This window comes from Mercenaria mercenaria, chromosome 10 (assembly GCF_021730395.1).
Source record: "Mercenaria mercenaria strain notata chromosome 10, MADL_Memer_1, whole genome shotgun sequence".
NCBI classification, from domain to species: domain Eukaryota; kingdom Metazoa; phylum Mollusca; class Bivalvia; order Venerida; family Veneridae; genus Mercenaria; species Mercenaria mercenaria.
In genome coordinates, this window is record NC_069370.1 from 48,408,714 (window position 1) to 48,427,008 (window position 18,295).

Genomic DNA, 18,295 nt, shown 5'->3' on the forward strand with positions numbered 1-18,295 from the left:
GGCGTAGCGTGGCGTGGCGTGCAAAGCAATGCAATGCAATGCAATGCAATGCAATGCAATCGTTGAAAATATAATATAATCTCCGTTGGAGATGTAATGTAATATTATGTGATGTGATGTGGTGTGGTGTGGTGCGGTGTTGTTCGGTGCTGTGCGGTGCTGTTCGGTGCTGTGCTGTGCGGCGCGGCGCGGCGTAGTGCAGTGCAATGGAATGCAATGCAATAGCACTTTATTTAATTTTGGTCCTTTGCAGGCATGATTATCACAATAAATGTAACAGTATCAAATGCATGAAACGGCATAATACGAAATAACAGAAGCATAATTATGATCGGTTTGAACACACTTAATAATAATGAAATAATTCTTAAAGCACCATATAAATTAGGCATATGGAATTGTAACAAACATACAGGTATCATTAGAAGAAGAATGATGTACATGATAATAACTGATTTAGTTGGAAGTTGATTAGAAATATAAAAAAAAATTGGTATCATCAGAAAATGGACAAATGTGCATATGATAATACTTATGAAATTGGCAGTTGACTGGAACTATACGTACTTATTTTAGTTAGCTTTCAAAAAATCTAGTTTCTTGCTGTAATACACGAAATTTAAACTACTTAATTCCACAGTCCAAAACATCGTACCATGCAAATTCCTTTTCCCCCAGGACTATCAGACTATGGAACTGTTTACAAACATATATCCAGTCCAGTCCCAATTTGCAAACATTTGTCAGCGGGCTGGACTCGCAGTCTCTCTAATACTATTATCCGCTGATTTTAACTGTATACTTTGGGTCTTTTATCTTTTTAACTTTGCACATAACATTTTTACTAAAACACTGTTTCCTGACAGCGCCAGCCAGTCATAATCGCTAGACGATTGTTCGACAGTAGATAGCTGAAGTTGAAGTTCTTAAATGTAAATTTGGAGACAATGTCAGTAACTTACTCATCTTCATTACTCACCATCCATATTTAATAAGCTTCTTTAAAAGCTGCAAAGTCACCTCATAAATATTTTTAAAGGTATATAACATTTACATATCAGCATAAAGTGCAATTCATCCCTCTATGTGTTCGATGATCTTAACAAATGACAGTAAATTTTCTGAACATTTGATCTGATAAATCTGCTCAAATGTTTCAAATGTTTTATGATATCTTGTTCAACGATATTATACGGGTGCAAAGTAATCTGGATTCAAATACGTCGAATTTTCAGTGTAGTTTTTTTAAAACGGACAAGAGAATATCAATAGCGGTGTCGGACCCAATTTTTCCCTTAATTTAGTGGCTTATAACCAAAAGTTCACCCGGAAGTTTACGTGTAATACGATGCGCACGCTTACCCGGAAGTAATCGGAAACTCCAATCAGTTTGCGACACATTTGCCGGTAACTTGTTGTTCAATAATTACACATTTATTGTGTTAGTTCATTTTAGAATCATCTAATTTTGGGAGAAAAAGAAGGTACATTTTATATTCTTTTCATTATCATTCATCTTTTAATATTTGAATATTCGTTTGTGTCGAAATAGAAGACACGTGGATGACAACATAATTTTGGTGACAGGTGTAATTTGCACGGGTGGGGTATTGCTTAACGTATTTTAGCGTTTGCATTTTTATTACCTGATTTAGGTAGATTTTATATTTTGTAGATTTTGAACATATTTAATGAAAATGGGCGTCGGGTATCTGTCAAAGTGGGTCATTTGTTTCCTTTTCGTCAATGTAGTTCTATTCAAAAATCCTTTCAGTTTCAGTGGAATTAGGCCTTGTAACTGTCAGCACTTTCATTGAGGTGTGTTCTTCTTCCTACTACTCTGAACACTCTGTGGAAGAGTATCAGGCATTTACGCAAATCATGTGAACAGTTGTTAAAAATTAGAAAGATCTCATAATGTTATAAGAACAAAAAAGACTGAAGCTACAGTGTTCTCACAAACGCCGCATTCAGCGTCATACGCATAATTGGTCCCGGTATATCAATGTTGGGCGGTTAAAACCGCCCCCGGTTAAAACCACCCCGGTCAGTACTCCCTGAAGTGGTCAATACCGGTCAATACTGGTTGATTGGTCAATACTGGTCAATTAGTCAATACTGATTGTTAAGATATTTTACAGAGTTTATGAACAGTTAAATAATGACTGTTTAAGAGCATTTGGGACTTGATTAAGGTGAATGCAGGCATAATTACAGGGCTTTTCATCCTTATATAACAGAGGCCGATATTCGGCTACTTCCCAATCCAAAAATATAGTAATTTTTCCCAACTGTGGCAGAGACACTTCCCAAAATGCAAGGTAAGATTTCCCAAATTTACGCCAGCAGATGATTTTAATTTTGTTTACATTTATTATTTCCGGAGGAAGCGTTTGTCTGGTATCGATTTTTTGTTTTACTATAGCACATTGACAGTGTTCGCATAACAGTCTAATCCGTATGTTCCGTGTCCCGGATTTAGATTTTAGTCCGTGTTTCAGGGAGATAAATTAATTCGTTTTTCGGTGTTTACTTCCGGTTATCGTTTTCTAAAAAAACATGTCAATAAAGGAAAGTATTACAACAAAACAATCAACCGGCGCATATCAGAAAATCAGAGGTCACTATTCGACTGCGGGGTGAAACAACGTAAGTTAGAGGAGGGTGCCGTTGATAATATCACCGAGGCGGTCCCAACTAGTATCGATACTACTATTTCCACTGTTTCTGCTTGACATTGCCCCAAGTGACACAGAACTGAATATGTTGGTTGATAATTTCAAAAATACAAAACAGACATGGACTTGTGATCATTAGATTTGTGAAATTTGAAATAAAAATTCAAAATAAAGTGCTGTATTACAGTAAAAGTTAAATTTCAATTGAAAATACTTATTACTGTTCAAATTTATACCCCAGTACCTATATTTCCACGAATAGCATTTTTTCCCAAAATAGTCAATTATCGCGCATAAATTTCCCAATTTGAAAGGCCTGGGCCTCTTCCCAATTTCCTGATGAAAAGCCCTGAATTATTTAGCTGAAGCAACCAAATCAGTACTCCCAAATTGGTCAGAAGTGGTCGATTGGTCAATACTGGTTGATACTGGTCATTAAACATTTTCTTTTAGATTAAATTACAAAGATGTATTATTTTTCTACAAAAATGTCACAATAAGTGGAAAAACTGCTAATTTAACTAAACTTAATTTGTAGAAAGTATTTCATAAACTGCAGCAGTAAGTGTTTGATTCACAAGTGATACATCTTATTATTTTTACTGGTATAAATTATTTAATGAGAAATTGCTGCGAACACCTGCACCCTTTCATGGAAATGGTTTAATTGTGTTTTGGTAGCAACTGTCACATTGCCTAATTGACACCATGTCATACAATATACAATAGATTGTAATGTTGCAGGCCTGGCTATCTAGTCACTAATTAGCTGCCATGATCAATAATCCCACAGTATTATTGAGATGCTTGAACATGGTAACTTTATTTAAAAAAAATAATTTATGCAATCGAAGTATTCAACTCACTGTCAGACCAGTATTGACCACTTTTATATGTATTGATCAGGGATATTGCGTAGGACCAAAATTTGAATTGACCAGTACCGTTCATTTCAATGAGTATAATTTATAGTAATAAAATCTTTAATTAAATCAAAATAAAGGCTACTGTAAGAAGATAAAAGCATTAAATAAACTAGTATTGACCACAGACCATTGTCCAAATTTGAACCTGACCCTGAAAATTTAGGACACATTGCCAAGGACCAAAAGTGAATCGACCAGTATTGACCACTATACTTTTTATTGAACAAAATTTTATATTATTCAAATTTCTTTATTATTTTTACATTACTTTTACAGCCTGTGCTAATCTGTGAATGTACATTATGTAAAAGTGTTGAATAAACCAGTACTGACCACCCAAGAGTGACCATAGTATTGAATCGACCAGTATTGACCAGTATTGACCGGTTTTAACCAGTATTGACCGCCGGCCCGGTCAATACTCATATTGACCGGCTTTTTGCCAACATTGCGGTATATATGTGTTTAATGAAGCTTGGGAGTCCCCGGATGCAATTTTCTTCAGTGGGAAGCAAACTTAAACTCCAAAATTAATTGTTTTCAAAGTTCATACACCTGCAAATACACAAGGTTTGACTCAGCAATATATTAGTGGACGTATTTACTCGCTTGTCATTGATAGCCTTGTTCAGCCAAATTGAGTCAATGTAACTGATAGTTTATAAAGTGTTTGAAGTAATTACGATTGTTTTCTTACGTAGTAATAACGCAGCAAAATTAAAGAACATTTTAGAAAAAATTGTAATTAGTCTTCATTATAATTCTTAGAGTAATTTTAAGATGCTGTTGATGTGGTCTTACCATGATTATTTCTCTGCAAAATTTCAATTAGTTTCAAATTCCTTTACAATGCCAGGTCTGCAAATAATAAAGTATTACATTTTTGATCACTTAATGTGACTTAACTTGTCAGTACAAAAGAGGCCAAAGTTTTGATGAAAGTCTATCCATAGTCTACTTAGGACTGCAACTTTTACAGCTTTGGGAGTCCCAGGACTGCAACTTGAAATTGCTAGTGAGAACCTAGTCTGTGTTCAGACCCTGTGTTTTGTTCACAGGAGATAACTCCTGAGGCTTTTCAAATTTTGTGTCATTATGTCCTTTTCTTCTCAGAACACAGATAATCAGAGCCAAGACTGATAAAGTCAGAATATATAACACAAAGATTATCTAGTCGGTAGCCAGACTAGTGAGAACTCTGAGCTATATCTTTGGTAGAAACATCTTAAATAAAAGTTACAGTAGCAAGCTGTTCATATGGGACTGGACCTTACATTACTCAAGGATTTTTTCCCTTCATAAACTCCCCAGCTGAAAAAGTATGTTTTTTCCCCAAACAAAGGCAGAAATTCCCCAAATTCATTTGACAAAAAATGATCAAATGATGTTTCAAATATATTTGTTTTCCCTCCCGTGACCCATGTCAATGAGGGTTGGGTAGGTAAGTAGGGAAAAATTTTTTTTGTTCAAAAATGATGTATTTACCATTGTATTGAAACCACATAGCTTTGTACAAACACAAAGTTGAGAAACAATTTTACAGATTTTTTGCCCTATTTGTTAATGTACATTATGTAATTACATACTGACTTCACTGTCTTTAATGTTATGCTGATAATTTCAGTGTTGTATTTCTGTAATCTCTTGCATTCTTGTTTTCAGACTGATCAATGATGTGGCTAGACAGACTGGTTGCCATAGCAACCATTTTATTTATTGGCTTGAAGTTTACAGGTAAATATGAAATTATAAGGAAGTAATGTAAATGTTAAGATGATCATTTTCGCTTCAGATTTTATTGCCTTTAAATGGTCTTTGTTGTATTATGAAGTTTTTATGCGAAGCTGTTCTGCAGAGAAATTTAACCATAATTTTGGAAAATCACTTCTTTGCACATGAATATTTGGCTTCAGTATTACATGTAACCAGATTATGAGAGTTTTCATGGCTTAATGTAGATATGAGTACAGCTACTTATATTTCAGTTAGGTTTATGAGATGACCTTCGTTACATGTTTACATCAAATGTGTGTTCTGTATAATTTAAATGTAAAGTACGAGTAACAGATATTTTCATATATTTTCAGATGCTCATTTGGCTGTAATGTCCGTTGATCTAGGCAGCGAATATATAAAGATAGCTCTTGTCAAGGTAAGAAAAATCAGTGATATGGGTAAAAAAAACCGTAATACTGGAGTGAAATTTTCTTGAGGTTCCTCATATACATAATAGAAACAGATCAGGTTAAAAGGTTGGAAGTTTAGGTTGTCAATGTTCTAGCCTTATGGGATGGATTCAACAGTTTTGTGCTCGTTACTTTTGCTCAGCTTAATACCGTTTTCAAAAGAAAGTAACCTTTTTCAGCCAGTGAAACTGTTCTTTAGTACCTGTTGGTGGTAGTTTCTGTGTAGTAACAATGACTAACTCTTCTTTCAGCCAGGGGTGCCCATGGAGATTATCACAAATGAGTAAGTTCTTTACATGCTATTTTTATACATTTTATTAATAAAATTTCATTTTCAAAAAACTGTCTGGGCTGATGAAGCTGAAGGTTTTACAAAAATTGTTAAAAGTTAAAACTGGTTTCACTTCCTTCAAGTTATTTGACATAAATATTAACATGGTCTGAAATGTGAATCTGAATTCTGCAGAAATTCTGTAATTAACAGCAATAATTTGACATTTACTTATCACCAAAGAGGAGTTATTAAATATTGAGGGTAAGATATTGTGCCTTAACTTTTGCCCAAATCTTCATGTAACTTGCATAGTATATCCAATGTGTAAAATGGGACATACATTTGTCTGAAAATAGATTTTGGCAGCTTAATCCAACTTTGAAAACATACAGTTGCTCACTTTGAACATGTACAGCTTCTGATGAAGAACAGATAGAGCTTCTGTTGAAAGCTTTTATTCAGTTTCAAATGATCTGATATAATTTCTTTTAACTAACAGGGATTCAGCAAGAAAAACCGCAGCAATTGTTTGTCTGAGAAATGGAGAACGCTTGTTTGGAAATCCTGCAGAAAATTGTGTAAGAGTCCAGTAAATTATTTCTTTACTTACATTGTCATATGTCAGTGGTCTCCAGTGAACATGGTGAATCTACAGTAACTCGTTTTTAGGAAAAGCAAATTAAACTTTATCAGAATTATGCAAAAAAAAAATCAAAAAAGATTTTTTTATTTCAGCTTATTTGAAAGATTTGTGGACAGGTTTGCTTATTAACATGATTTCTTTACACTGGTCATGGTTCAAATTTTTATGATGTAATTAAACTTGGCTTTTTTTTAGCTCACCTGTGACAAGGTGAGCTTTTGTGATTGCGTGGCATCCGTCGTCTGTGCGTCCGTGCGTAAACTTTTTGCTTGTGACCACTCTAGAGGTCACATTTTTCATGGGATCTTTATGAAAATTGGTCAGAATGTTCATCTTGATGATATCTAGGTCAAGTTCGAAACTGGGTCACACGCTATCAAAAACTAGGTCAGTAGATCTAAAAATAGAAAAACCTTGTGACCTCTCTAGAGGCCATATTTTTCATGAGATCTTCATGAAAATTAGTCAGAATGTTCATCTTGATGATATCTAGGTCAGGTTCGAAACTGGGTCATGTGGGGTCAAAAACTAGGTCAGTAGGTCTAAAAATAGAAAAACCTTGTGACCTCTCTAGAGGCCATATTTCACAATGGATCTTCATGAAAATTGGTCAGAATGTTCATCTTGATGATATCTAGGTCAAGTTTGAAACTGGGTCACGTGGGGTCAAAAACTAGGTCAGTAGATCTAAAAATAGAAAAACCTTGTGACCTCTCTAGAGGCCATTTTTTTCAAGAGATCTTCATGAATATTGGTCAGAATGTTCACCTTGATGATATCTAGGTAAAGTTCGAAACTGGGTCACGTGGCTTCAAAAACTAGGTCAGTAGGTCTAAAAATAGAAAAACCTTCTGACCTCTCTAGAGGCCATATTTCTCAATGGATCTTCATGAAAATTGGTCAGAATGTTCATCTTGATGATATCTAGGTCAAGTTCGAAACTGTGTCACGTGGGTTCAAAAACTAGGTCAGTAGGTCTAAAAATAGAAAAACCTTGTGACCTCTCTAGAGGCCATATTTTTCAAGAGATCTCCATGAATATTAGTGAGAATGTTCACCTTGAACATATCTAGGTCAGGTTCGAAACTGGGTCACGTTGGGTCAAAAACTAGGTCAGTAGGTCTATAAATAGAAAAACCTTGTGACCTCTCTAGAGGCCAAATTTCTCAATGGATCTTCATAAAAATTGGTCAGAATGTTCACCTTGATGATATCTAGATCAAGTTTGAAGTTGGGTCATGTGCGGTCAAAAACTAGGTCAGTAGGTCTGAAAATAGAAAAAACGTTGTGACCTCTCTAGAGGCCATATTTTTCATGGGATCTTTATGAAAATTGGTCAGAATTTTCACCTTGATGATATCTAGGTCAGGCTCGAAACTGGGTCACGTGTGGTCAATAACTAGGTCAGTAGATCTAAAAATAGAAAAACCTTGTGACCTCTTTAGAGGCCATAATTTTCAAGAGATCTTCATGAAAATTGGTCAGAATGTTCATCTTGATGATATCTAGGTCAAGTTCGAAGCTGGGTCATGTGCGGTTAAAAAACTAGGTCAGTAGGTCTAAAAATAGAAAAACCTTTTGATGTCTCTAGAGGCCATCTTTCTCAATGAATCTTCATGAAAATTAATGAGAATGTTCAGCTTGATGATATCTAGGTCAAGTTCGTAACTGGGTCATGTGCGGTCAAAAACTAGGTCAGTAGATCGAAAAATAGAAAAACCTTGTGACCTGTCTAGAGGCCATATTTTTCACGAGATCTTCATGAAAATTGGTGAGAATGTTCACCTTGATTATATCTAGGTCAAGTTTAAAAGTGGGTCACGTGCCTTCAAAAACTAGGTCATAAGGTCAAATAATAGAAAAACCTTGTGACCTCTCTAGAGGTCATATTTTTCAATGGATCTTCATAAAAGTTGGTCAGAATTTTTTATCTTGATGATATCTAGGTCACATATGCTCAAAAACTTGGTCACTTTGTCAAATAATAGAAATAACGACGTCATACTCAGTTCAACACTGGGACATGTGGGGATAGGTGAGCGATTCAGGACCATCATGGTCCTCTTGTTTATATTTTTGATACACCATTCTCCAGATATATGCTAAGTTGATAGTGCAAACACCTGAAAGTGTAGTTAATCATCATCATCTTCTTCAGTAATCTCCTCACTCTAGAAGAGTATACTCGCGATTTGAGATGGTGTCTTTTAAATGGAGACCAATAGTATACTGTAACACACTTTTTCTTGATACGTGCATAATATTTTGCAAATTGATCTCTTAAGTTTTAATTGCAACACACTTCCTGGGAAATCCCTTTTGTATCATCAGCAGAATTGTTTCATATGTTTCAGGCTACAAAGTTTCCTAGCAACGCCTTCTGGTACCTAACACAGATTGTAGGGAAGAAGTATGATGACCCTGCTGTTGCCCAGTATCAAAGACGGTTCCCATATTATAAACTTGTTAAAGATGAAGATCGGGGAACCATTCTGTTCCAGATAGATGAGTAAGTATTAATAGGGCTAAGGTTAGGTAAAAATATCACAGCAACCTCTTATTTAAACCTGTTTATTTTATATAGTTTGTTGAAGAAGTTATGTTAACTCCACTGGATAACTGTTTCCTGTACTTCCAACAAGTACTTAAAGGGCAGCCTTCATGGTCGTGTTGTTAGGCTATCTGACAAATCACTTGCCCCTCACAGTAGACACTGCTTAGTTTATGACCTTGTTTGTGGTGTAAAATTCTTTCATGTGAGAGCCATCCAGTTGCCTTACAGAGAGGCCTGTCACTACCCAGGTGCCCTCTCATGTTTGGAATAATGCCAAGAGAGGCAACTATCATCAAAAGCTGGAAATTAACAATATGACCTGTAATTGTGTGGCACTGTAAGTGTGATGTTAAACCTAACAAAATCCAAATTTCACTACATAAGGTGTTGTTGTTGCGTAGGTCAAACAGAAAATAGGCTTGTGTCTGTCTTATTATAGAACCCCTTTAGCTTGCTTTTTTATAACCTTTTTACATTTTTGATGTTTTGCTAGTTAAAGCAAGAAGGGACATGGTGTGAAAATTAGACTAAAATTTTTTGCATTTGTGAGTACAAAACATCATAAACTGTTTATTAGAAAGCCCTGCTGTGCCAAAAGATATGCTTGTAATTCAGAATAATGCAGTATCAGTTTAGCTTCAAAGATATATTTTTATTTAGGGAAACCCAGTATACACCAGAAGAATTGCTGGCAATGATTCTAGAGAAAGCCAAGCAGTATGCTGAAACATTTGCCGATCAGACCATAAAAGATACTGTGATCACCGTCCCAGCTTTCTTCAACCAGGCTGAGAGAAGAGCTGTTTTACTGGCAGCAGAGCTCGGAGGTCTAAATGTGTTACAGCTAATGGGTGATAATGCTGCAGGTAATTATGTCTTCCCATTGTTTTTTTGTCCGGTCATCTGCGATTTTAAAGAAATTTCCAGTTTATTAGTGTTCATTTGTCGAGCAGTTTCTATACATATCCATACATGCATACAAACACATCAAACCTTCTCAATATTATCATTCAGTTGATGTTATCTGTGTATATTTCAGTTGCCCTAAATTACGGAGTGTTTAGAAGGAAGCAATTTAACAGCAGTATGACATACATCATGTTTTATGATATGGGCGCTACAAGCACAACTGCTACAATAGTTGGTAAGCTTGTTGTTCCTTATCTTGGTATTTTCAGAAAGAAAAAGAAGGCTGTAAAAGGCACAGAGTGGCATATTTGTGTAAGAGTATGTTAAGATCACAAATTGTTCAAAAAGTAAAATAAACTAGTAAAGTCTTTTGATTTCTGTCACTTGCCTTTAACCCTAACCATGCTAAATTTCTATAACGAACTTGTCCATCTTCCAATTTGGACAGTACCATTAACTGTTAAAAGGGGTGCTTACCAAAATGAAACTAATTGAATAGCGAACAGTGCAGATCATGGTCAGACTGCAGATCCGTGCAGGCTGTTCATGATCAACACTGGTCACAAAGGCAGAACCAGTTGTGTCCAGCATTGTAAGGGTTAAACTCTGTAAATGTAAAGACTTGAACCTTGTTAATTCATTAAGTTTTCTACATGTTAACAAATATTGTCTGAATTTAATGAAACCATATTTGTGTTTGCTAGGCTATCAAGTTGTCAAAATGAAGGAAGGTACAAGAATGGTTGAAAATCCCCAGCTGGTTGTAAAAGGAGTTGGGTAAGTTTATTTAAATGTTGAAGTCAGTTAAACTTTTAATAAGAGGTTAGAAATGTTCTTACCTTAATTATGAAGAACTCCCTTCTTCAACAGTTAGGTCAGAGTCAGGCCTATCTAGTTCACCAGTGCAGTTATTTTTATTTCAGAATTTATTTGTTTAGCATTATAAAGGATCTGAAATGAAAACTCTGGCTAAATACTTGATCAGGGAGGAAAAATGCAGTTACCAGTATTGATTCATTCTTTCTTCTACAACACAGATTTTTTTTAATGTCTTTCTAGAACTATTTCTTTGTTTTTTTGATGAGAAATATGTAATATAAAAAAAGGATGGCCAAAATTGTGGTTATGAAGATTTTTTGGTCAATGAAGAAAGGTTTATAGAGCATTCTATAAAATATTATGTATTTCCAAGCAGAATGGTAAATAAGGTTGTATTGTTAATAGAGATGTTGTCAGCAGAGGTTGTTGGATATTTCAGGTTTGATAGAGAGTTAGGAGGCCTGGAGATATCAATGAGATTGAGAGATCACCTGGCCAAGTATTTCAGCGAGCACAAGAAGACAAAAACAGATCTGTACACCAATTACCGAGCCATGGCAAAACTCTTGAAGGAGGCCAAGCGGGTGAAGAAAGTTCTCAGTGCAAATGTGGAACACATGGCCCAGGTATGAGAAAATGTTTGATCATTTAACACGTAATGCATGTGATGTAACAGTTTAATAGGCTTGATGGAGTAAAATGGTTCTCTCTAGGTACCTTTAAGTTTAACCTTAAATGTAGACCAACATACATTTTTAGGGTCTTCCTTCCCCTATAAATGTGGAAAGTTGCTGTAATACGTAAGATACATGTGTGCGCTTTAGTCAGAAAACATATAATGAAGCATCACATGATTGGGCACCTGGTCTCATTCAAAGTGTGTAATCTTCAGTGGCTTTCATATATTCTCTTTGTTGGAATTGCCACATGGAGGGCTCTGAGCGAAACTAGTCTAAGTATATATAGAAATAGAAGCAGATAGACTAGAAATGAAGCTCTGAGCCCTTGACATATGAAAATAATAAAAGTGCATGTTTGAGAAGACAAGTTGGTTTTCCAGCAGAGTATGTGCCCAAAGTTTACTGTAAAAGCACATTTTTGCTGGGTCAAAATTTCATGAATTTGAAATTTTGAGTATGTTCGTTAGGTTTAATATTAACAAAATTGTAAAAATAGTATCATACCTGAATTTGAATTCTACTAATGGTGCATATCTAAGCGAGGATTAATTTTTGCGAGATGTAGGGCCTCGCTAATATGGCCAAAATTAAACCCTCGCAAAAATTTCTGTTTACAGTAGTTGAGCTTCAATAATTTGATATCTCTTGTATTAAGGTTGAAGGTTTGCTGGATGATGAAGATTTCAAGATGAAAGTGACACGCCAGGAACTGGAGGAAATGTGTGCTGACATGTTTAATAGGGTCACAACTCCAATAGAAGATGCTCTGAAAGCCTCAGAAATTACACTGGTAAGGAATCACTTGGAAAATCTTTCTGTCTAGTGAGAAAAAAAGGTTTTATTATACAAAATACTTTTGATCGTCTTAAATAATGCTTGTACAGCAACATGCCATCCAATATCAAAGATCTTAATGTTTAAAAGATAAGTCTTGCAAGAAATTAAACACAACTTCTTGTGCACTCTGTCGTCATACTTACCCTGAAGAAGGAGTATGTTGTTTGAATAATGTTTTGTTGGTTTGTCAGTGGGCCCATGGACAATTTTGTTTCTGATTGACAAATACAGAATGCTTTGGCCTGCAGTAGTACAGGATGATTACCTGTGGTCAGTAAATAAGCCCGGATGTTTTAGTAGGTCAAAGGTCAAGATCACAATGATCTTGAGACTGAAAACAGTTTTTGAGAAATAAGTGCCACATCCAAGAAGTACAAGCACCACTGAAAGGTCTTCATGGTGTCTCATATTTATTGCACAGACAGCTTAGAAATGGCTGAATTTTATCTGTTTTCTGTAAGATTGTATGGTGGTATGTATGTTAATGGAGAGTTTTAATTAGATATCATTATATGGTCTGTACTAAAAGTATCGTCAAATAATTTTATCAGGTTAAGATAAAAACTATAGCATACCTTATGAGTTACTGTAATACTAATTTTCTACAGGCAGAGATCTCAGATGTGATATTGATGGGGGGAGGGAGCAGAATTCCTGCTGTTCAAGCAAAACTGATGGAATATCTCGGAAGGTGAGAGAATTTTGTATAAAATTTTATCATTGTTACATATTTGACATCCTTTACACCAGATAAAAAAAGATTTTAAACAAAGAAAGCTACATTGTAACCGTATCTAGACAAACAAATTAATACCAGTATCTGTGGGGGACTTATTTTCGTGAATTTCTTTGTTGTGACAGTTCACAAATTTAAATACAGACAAATTCTTTTTTAGCTCATCTGATTTTTTGAAAAAAAATGATGAGTTATTGTCATCACTTGAGCGGTTGTCGGCGTCGGCGTCGGCGTCTGCGTCGGCGTTGCCTGGTTAAGTTTTATGTTTAGGTCAGCTTTTCTCCTAAACTATCAAAGCTATTGCTTTGAAACTTGGAATACTTGTTCACCATCATAAGCTGACCCTGTATAGCAAGAAACATAACTCCATCTTGCTTTTTGCAAGATTTATGGCCCCTTTTGTACTTAGAAAATATCAGATTTCTTGGTTAAGTTTTATGTTTAGGTCAACTTTTCTCCTAAACTATCAAAGCTATTGCTTTGAAACTTGGAATACTTGTTCACCATCATAAGCAGACCCTGTACATCAAGAAACATAACTCCATCTTGCTTTTTGCAAGATTTATTGCCCCTTTTGGACTTAGAAAATCAGTTTTCTTGGTTAAGTTTTATGTTTAGGTCAGCTTTTATCCTAAACTATCAAAGCTATTGCTTTAAAACTTGCAACACTTGTTCACCATCATAAGTTGACCCTGTATAGCAAGAAACATAACTCCGTCCTGCTTTTTGCAAGATTTATGGCCCCTTTTGGACTTAGAAAATATCAGATTTCTTGGTTAAGTTTTATGTTTAGGTCAACTTTTTCTCTTAAACTATCAAAGCTATTGCTTTGAAACTTGCAACACTTGTTCACCATCATAAGCTGACCCTGTACAGCAAGCAACATAACTCCATCCTGCTTTTTGCAATAATTATTTCCCCTTTTGGACTTAGAAAATCATTTTCTTGGTTGAGTATTATGTTTAAGTCAACTTTTCTCATAAACTATCAAAGCTATTGCTTTAAAACTTGCAACAGTTTTTCACCATCATAAGTGGACACTGTACATCAAGAAACATAACTCTATCCTGCTTTTTGCAAGAATGATGGCCCTTTTTAGACTTAGAAAATCATGGGTAGGACAATATTTCTATTACACAAAAAAAATCAGATGAGCGTCAGCACCCGCAAGGCGGTGCTCTTGTTTGATGCCCTTGTCATTTACTGATGAGGGAGGCATATAGTGATTGTCCGTTCGTTCGTCCGTCCGTACGAGGTTAACCAAATGGGACCGTTTCATCTAGCATCAATACCACTTACTAGAATGACTTGATACTAATGCAGATGTAACCTGTGACCATTCCTCATCTTCAGACATCACCTGACCTCAGTTTGACCTTGACATTGACCTCATTTTGGACTTAGGTACTTTATATGGGCCATTTCTTGGTTAACCAAATGGGACCGTTTCGTCTAGCATCAATACCACTTACTAGAATGACTTGATACTAATACAGATGTAACCTGTGACCATTCCTCATCTTCAAACATCACCTGACCTCAGTTTGACCTTGACCTCGTTTTGGACTTAGGTTGCTTTGTATCGACAAGGATGCCACTGGGGGCATCAAGCGTTTATTGAACGCAGCTCCTTGTTTATCTTCGAAATTTCACAAATCCGTATCCCTATGAAATAGTAATTTTTTGTCTTAAGTACGGAATTTCATGTCCGCAAAATGAAATGATTTCATTGCATATAATTTATATATATGATATCTTCAATTTAAACACCTTTCCATCACATAGAAGATCATATTGTCATGTCAAGCTGTAGTTTATCCAATTTAGGCTTTTCATTTTGTAGCCTTGATATGAAAGTATTGTACCTATATTATAAATTTAATTATAAAAGGAGGTAGATGCAGTGGAATTGCTGTGAGACAAAGATTTATTTGTTTGCAATACTGTCTTGTAACACTGCATTTCTTTTGCATCTGTATTCAAAGTTTAGAGAACTTTCCCAGTGAAGATAGTTGTCCATACTGTGTAATATTTAAATTTTGTTGTTCTGGATAAAAAAGTGGCCAAGTGGTTGAAGTAACTGATTTCAAATTAATTGTCCATCTATGATGTGGGTTTGAAACCTTACTTGAAGCATAGAATTCTTCATGTATGGAAGCCGTCCAGCTGGCTTACTGAACGTCAGTGGTTCTACCAATATGCATGAAGCGATGCTCTGACAGTGGAACACCTGGAGTCTTCTTCCAGCATGAAAAGCCAAAAAAGTTGCCATATGACCTTGTGTTGGTATGACTCTAAAGCCAGCAAAAACTGAATAAAGAAGTAAATATGAGATACTTTTCCTGTGTTTGCAGAGTGGAGCTTGGGAAGAGCTTGAACACTGATGAGGCAGCTGCTTTAGGCGCGGTGTATCAGGCAGCGTACCTCGGCAAGGGCTTTAAGGTTCTTACGTTTGGTGTGAAAGAAGCTAATATGTATCCTATTGTGGTATGTAACCCATTCTTGACTACACTGACTGAAGTTAAGTTTTAAAACAATCTCCTGAATGAATGTTTTCTTGAAAAATGGAAAGTTTAAAAGTGCTGATTATGGTAAGTTTACTTACATAATCATAAAGGCTATGTTTATAATGTGGCTGCCACATCTTTTTATGCAGGTAAACATCTATGATATTTGCATAGGTATGACTATTGCATATTAAGCTTAGTAAGAAGTATAAGTGAATGTATTGTTGTTGATTATGTCCCTTCTTAGCAAGGACTGTAAAAGTTGATGTGCATCATTGAAGAGGTGCTTTTTTCTAATCATGAAGTTAGGCATTTTCTCTATTTGGATCTATTTGGATAGCTGCTCTGTCTTTGTTAAACATAAAATTAAAGGCACTCCATAGTGTGACATTCTAAATTAAAGGTAAAAAACATTTATGTAATGCTTCTGCATCTATATAGTTTATTTACCATACTCTGGAGTTTTAGATAAGAAAAAATCCAAATGAGGATGAGATTTTGTCCAACAGCAATGTTCTATCAAGTTCTTAGACATACTAAAAACTGAGGATGATAAGTGATGAAAAAAAGGAAGAACTTTGTTCTTGCACTGGTTGCCTGAAATCAGTCTGATAGACTTCACTATAAATGTACATGTTAGCTTGTGATAACTTGCAGGTTGAGTTTGAAAAACAAAGAGCTGAGGACAGTACAGACCCACCTAAAATCATCAAAAGAACACTGTTTGGTAGAATGAACCCCTACCCTCAGAAAAAGGTCATGACCTTCAACAAACACTTCAAAGACTTCAGCTTTAATGTGACATATGGAGAGTTGGACTTCCTGCCAGAAAATGAGGCAAAGTATGTTTGAAGTTTATATATTTAAGAAAAAGAATACATTTTTGTTTGACATAAAAACTATTTAGCACTAAAAAGACAATCCATCAAGGTAGATGTTTTCAAAAGTAGAATTGTGTGAAAGAAAGTTAACATAATTTATTCAAGGTCACCTTTTCCTGAAGAACCTATGCCTACTCTTGATTCTGCTAAAATCGGTGAGTAATAAAGATATGATAGTTCACTTTATTACTCAGATTGTTTATGTCTTCCTGCTATTTCTTTAACGACTTGTTTCTTACTGTATTTTCTCAATGTAAGATGAGTCTCTATTCACCACTTTCACATTGAAAATTGATTGATTTTAAGAATTTTAGATTTTGTCATGCAGAAGTGAAGTGCATACTTGCAGTATAATCTGTTTGCCTTTTGTGTATATGAATATTTTTGTACTAAGAGGCTAACAAAGCATTGCTATAAATAGGTTTATTTTTCAGGGTGTTCCGTGAGTTACAGGGCCAAATCCATGAGATAGCTCTATATGGTGTGGAGGAGGCTTACAGCAAGCATCCTGATGCCAAGGAGGCTAAAGGAATCAAGGCCCACTTCAAAATGGACGAGAGTGGCACGCTTACATTGGATCTAGTGAGTGCAGAATTTAGTTTTGTTCAGACTTACTGTAGGAGTGTACTGTATATATTCTCATGTCAGAAATTTGCGAATTGCTGACTCAGAGGTTTTGTGAGCAGATATATTCAAGAATAACCAAAAACTTATGTGCCAAAGCTTAATATGTTTGTATTTACTTGACGAAAATGACGTTTAAATTCGCAAAATTTGCAGCCATTTCAATGTTGAACTTTTCCACTTGTACAGTATGTTTTTACTTTCCAGAGGCATTATATTTGCCAGTGCCTTACTTCAAATTACATTTGCATAGCTGTGAAACTGTTGATTTCCCTGCTCAAGTTGTCACTTGAGGAAGCAAATCCAGCAAGCTTCCCAGGTTTCTACATGTGCATGAAGGCACCTAAATTTGGAATATTGCAGTACGACTGGGGTTTTAATCTGTGTGACTTGAAAACCCAACAAACAATAATGTTGATTTCTGTTTGGGTTATAAAACCTGGTTAACAGGATTTCATGGCAGTATTCTTGCTCTAAAAATGTCTTGAGGGTGTTGGTTAGAATTTTTATTAGATCCACCTTTTCTCAAAAACTGTAAGAGCTACAGCTTTGAAACTTGTTATCCACCGACAAAAGTCGGAGGGATATAGTTTTGGCATTGTCCGTCCTTCCGTCCGTCTTTCCGTCCTTCCATCCGTCCGGAGCCATATCTAGGAAATGGTTGGGAATATTTATTTGAAACTTCATGTACATGTTCACCACTATGAGTTCTTGCAGCCCATCAAGTTTCAGTCAGATTGCCTAAGTGACACCAGAGTTATGGCCCTTAGAAGTTTCTAGTGTTAACTATATAGGGTACTATAAATATGGCAATTTCTGCATCATAACTTTTGATATATTTGACCTACAGCTATGAAACTTAAACAGAATTTAGATCACCATAATGTGGTTGTGTACACACAATTTTGTTTGATTTTTTTTGTAAATTAAGAGTTATTGCCCTTTAATTGTCTAAAAATCCACAGATTTGTACATAACCAACTTACCATTTGGCAGAATTTCATTAAATTTCTTTCATTCTTTTCTGTGAACATTTATTAT

General features: G+C 35.4%; 1 protein-coding gene across 3 annotated transcripts in view; it reads left to right on the top strand.

Moving 5' to 3' along the window:
- Positions 1 to 1,347: 1,347 nt before the first annotated feature.
- Positions 1,348 to 18,295, top strand: part of LOC123561649 (hypoxia up-regulated protein 1-like) — a 31,351-nt gene continuing 14,403 nt past the window's right edge. For 2 of the 3 annotated variants that reach the window (XM_053553014.1, XM_053553016.1), the window contains exons 1-15: positions 1,348 to 1,484; positions 5,267 to 5,338; positions 5,692 to 5,756; positions 6,042 to 6,073; positions 6,564 to 6,642; positions 9,062 to 9,216; positions 9,922 to 10,127; positions 10,301 to 10,405; positions 10,875 to 10,947; positions 11,429 to 11,615; positions 12,325 to 12,459; positions 13,115 to 13,197; positions 15,597 to 15,729; positions 16,407 to 16,591; positions 17,065 to 17,212. In XM_053553014.1, coding sequence (XP_053408989.1) covers positions 5,275 to 5,338; positions 5,692 to 5,756; positions 6,042 to 6,073; positions 6,564 to 6,642; positions 9,062 to 9,216; positions 9,922 to 10,127; positions 10,301 to 10,405; positions 10,875 to 10,947; positions 11,429 to 11,615; positions 12,325 to 12,459; positions 13,115 to 13,197; positions 15,597 to 15,729; positions 16,407 to 16,591; positions 17,065 to 17,212 — 1,650 coding nt within the window. In that variant the 5' untranslated portion in view covers positions 1,348 to 1,484; positions 5,267 to 5,274. The remainder of the gene's footprint in view (positions 1,485 to 5,266; positions 5,339 to 5,691; positions 5,757 to 6,041; positions 6,074 to 6,563; positions 6,643 to 9,061; positions 9,217 to 9,921; positions 10,128 to 10,300; positions 10,406 to 10,874; positions 10,948 to 11,428; positions 11,616 to 12,324; positions 12,460 to 13,114; positions 13,198 to 15,596; positions 15,730 to 16,406; positions 16,592 to 17,064; positions 17,213 to 18,295) is intronic. The other variant, XM_053553015.1, reaches the window with a different exon arrangement.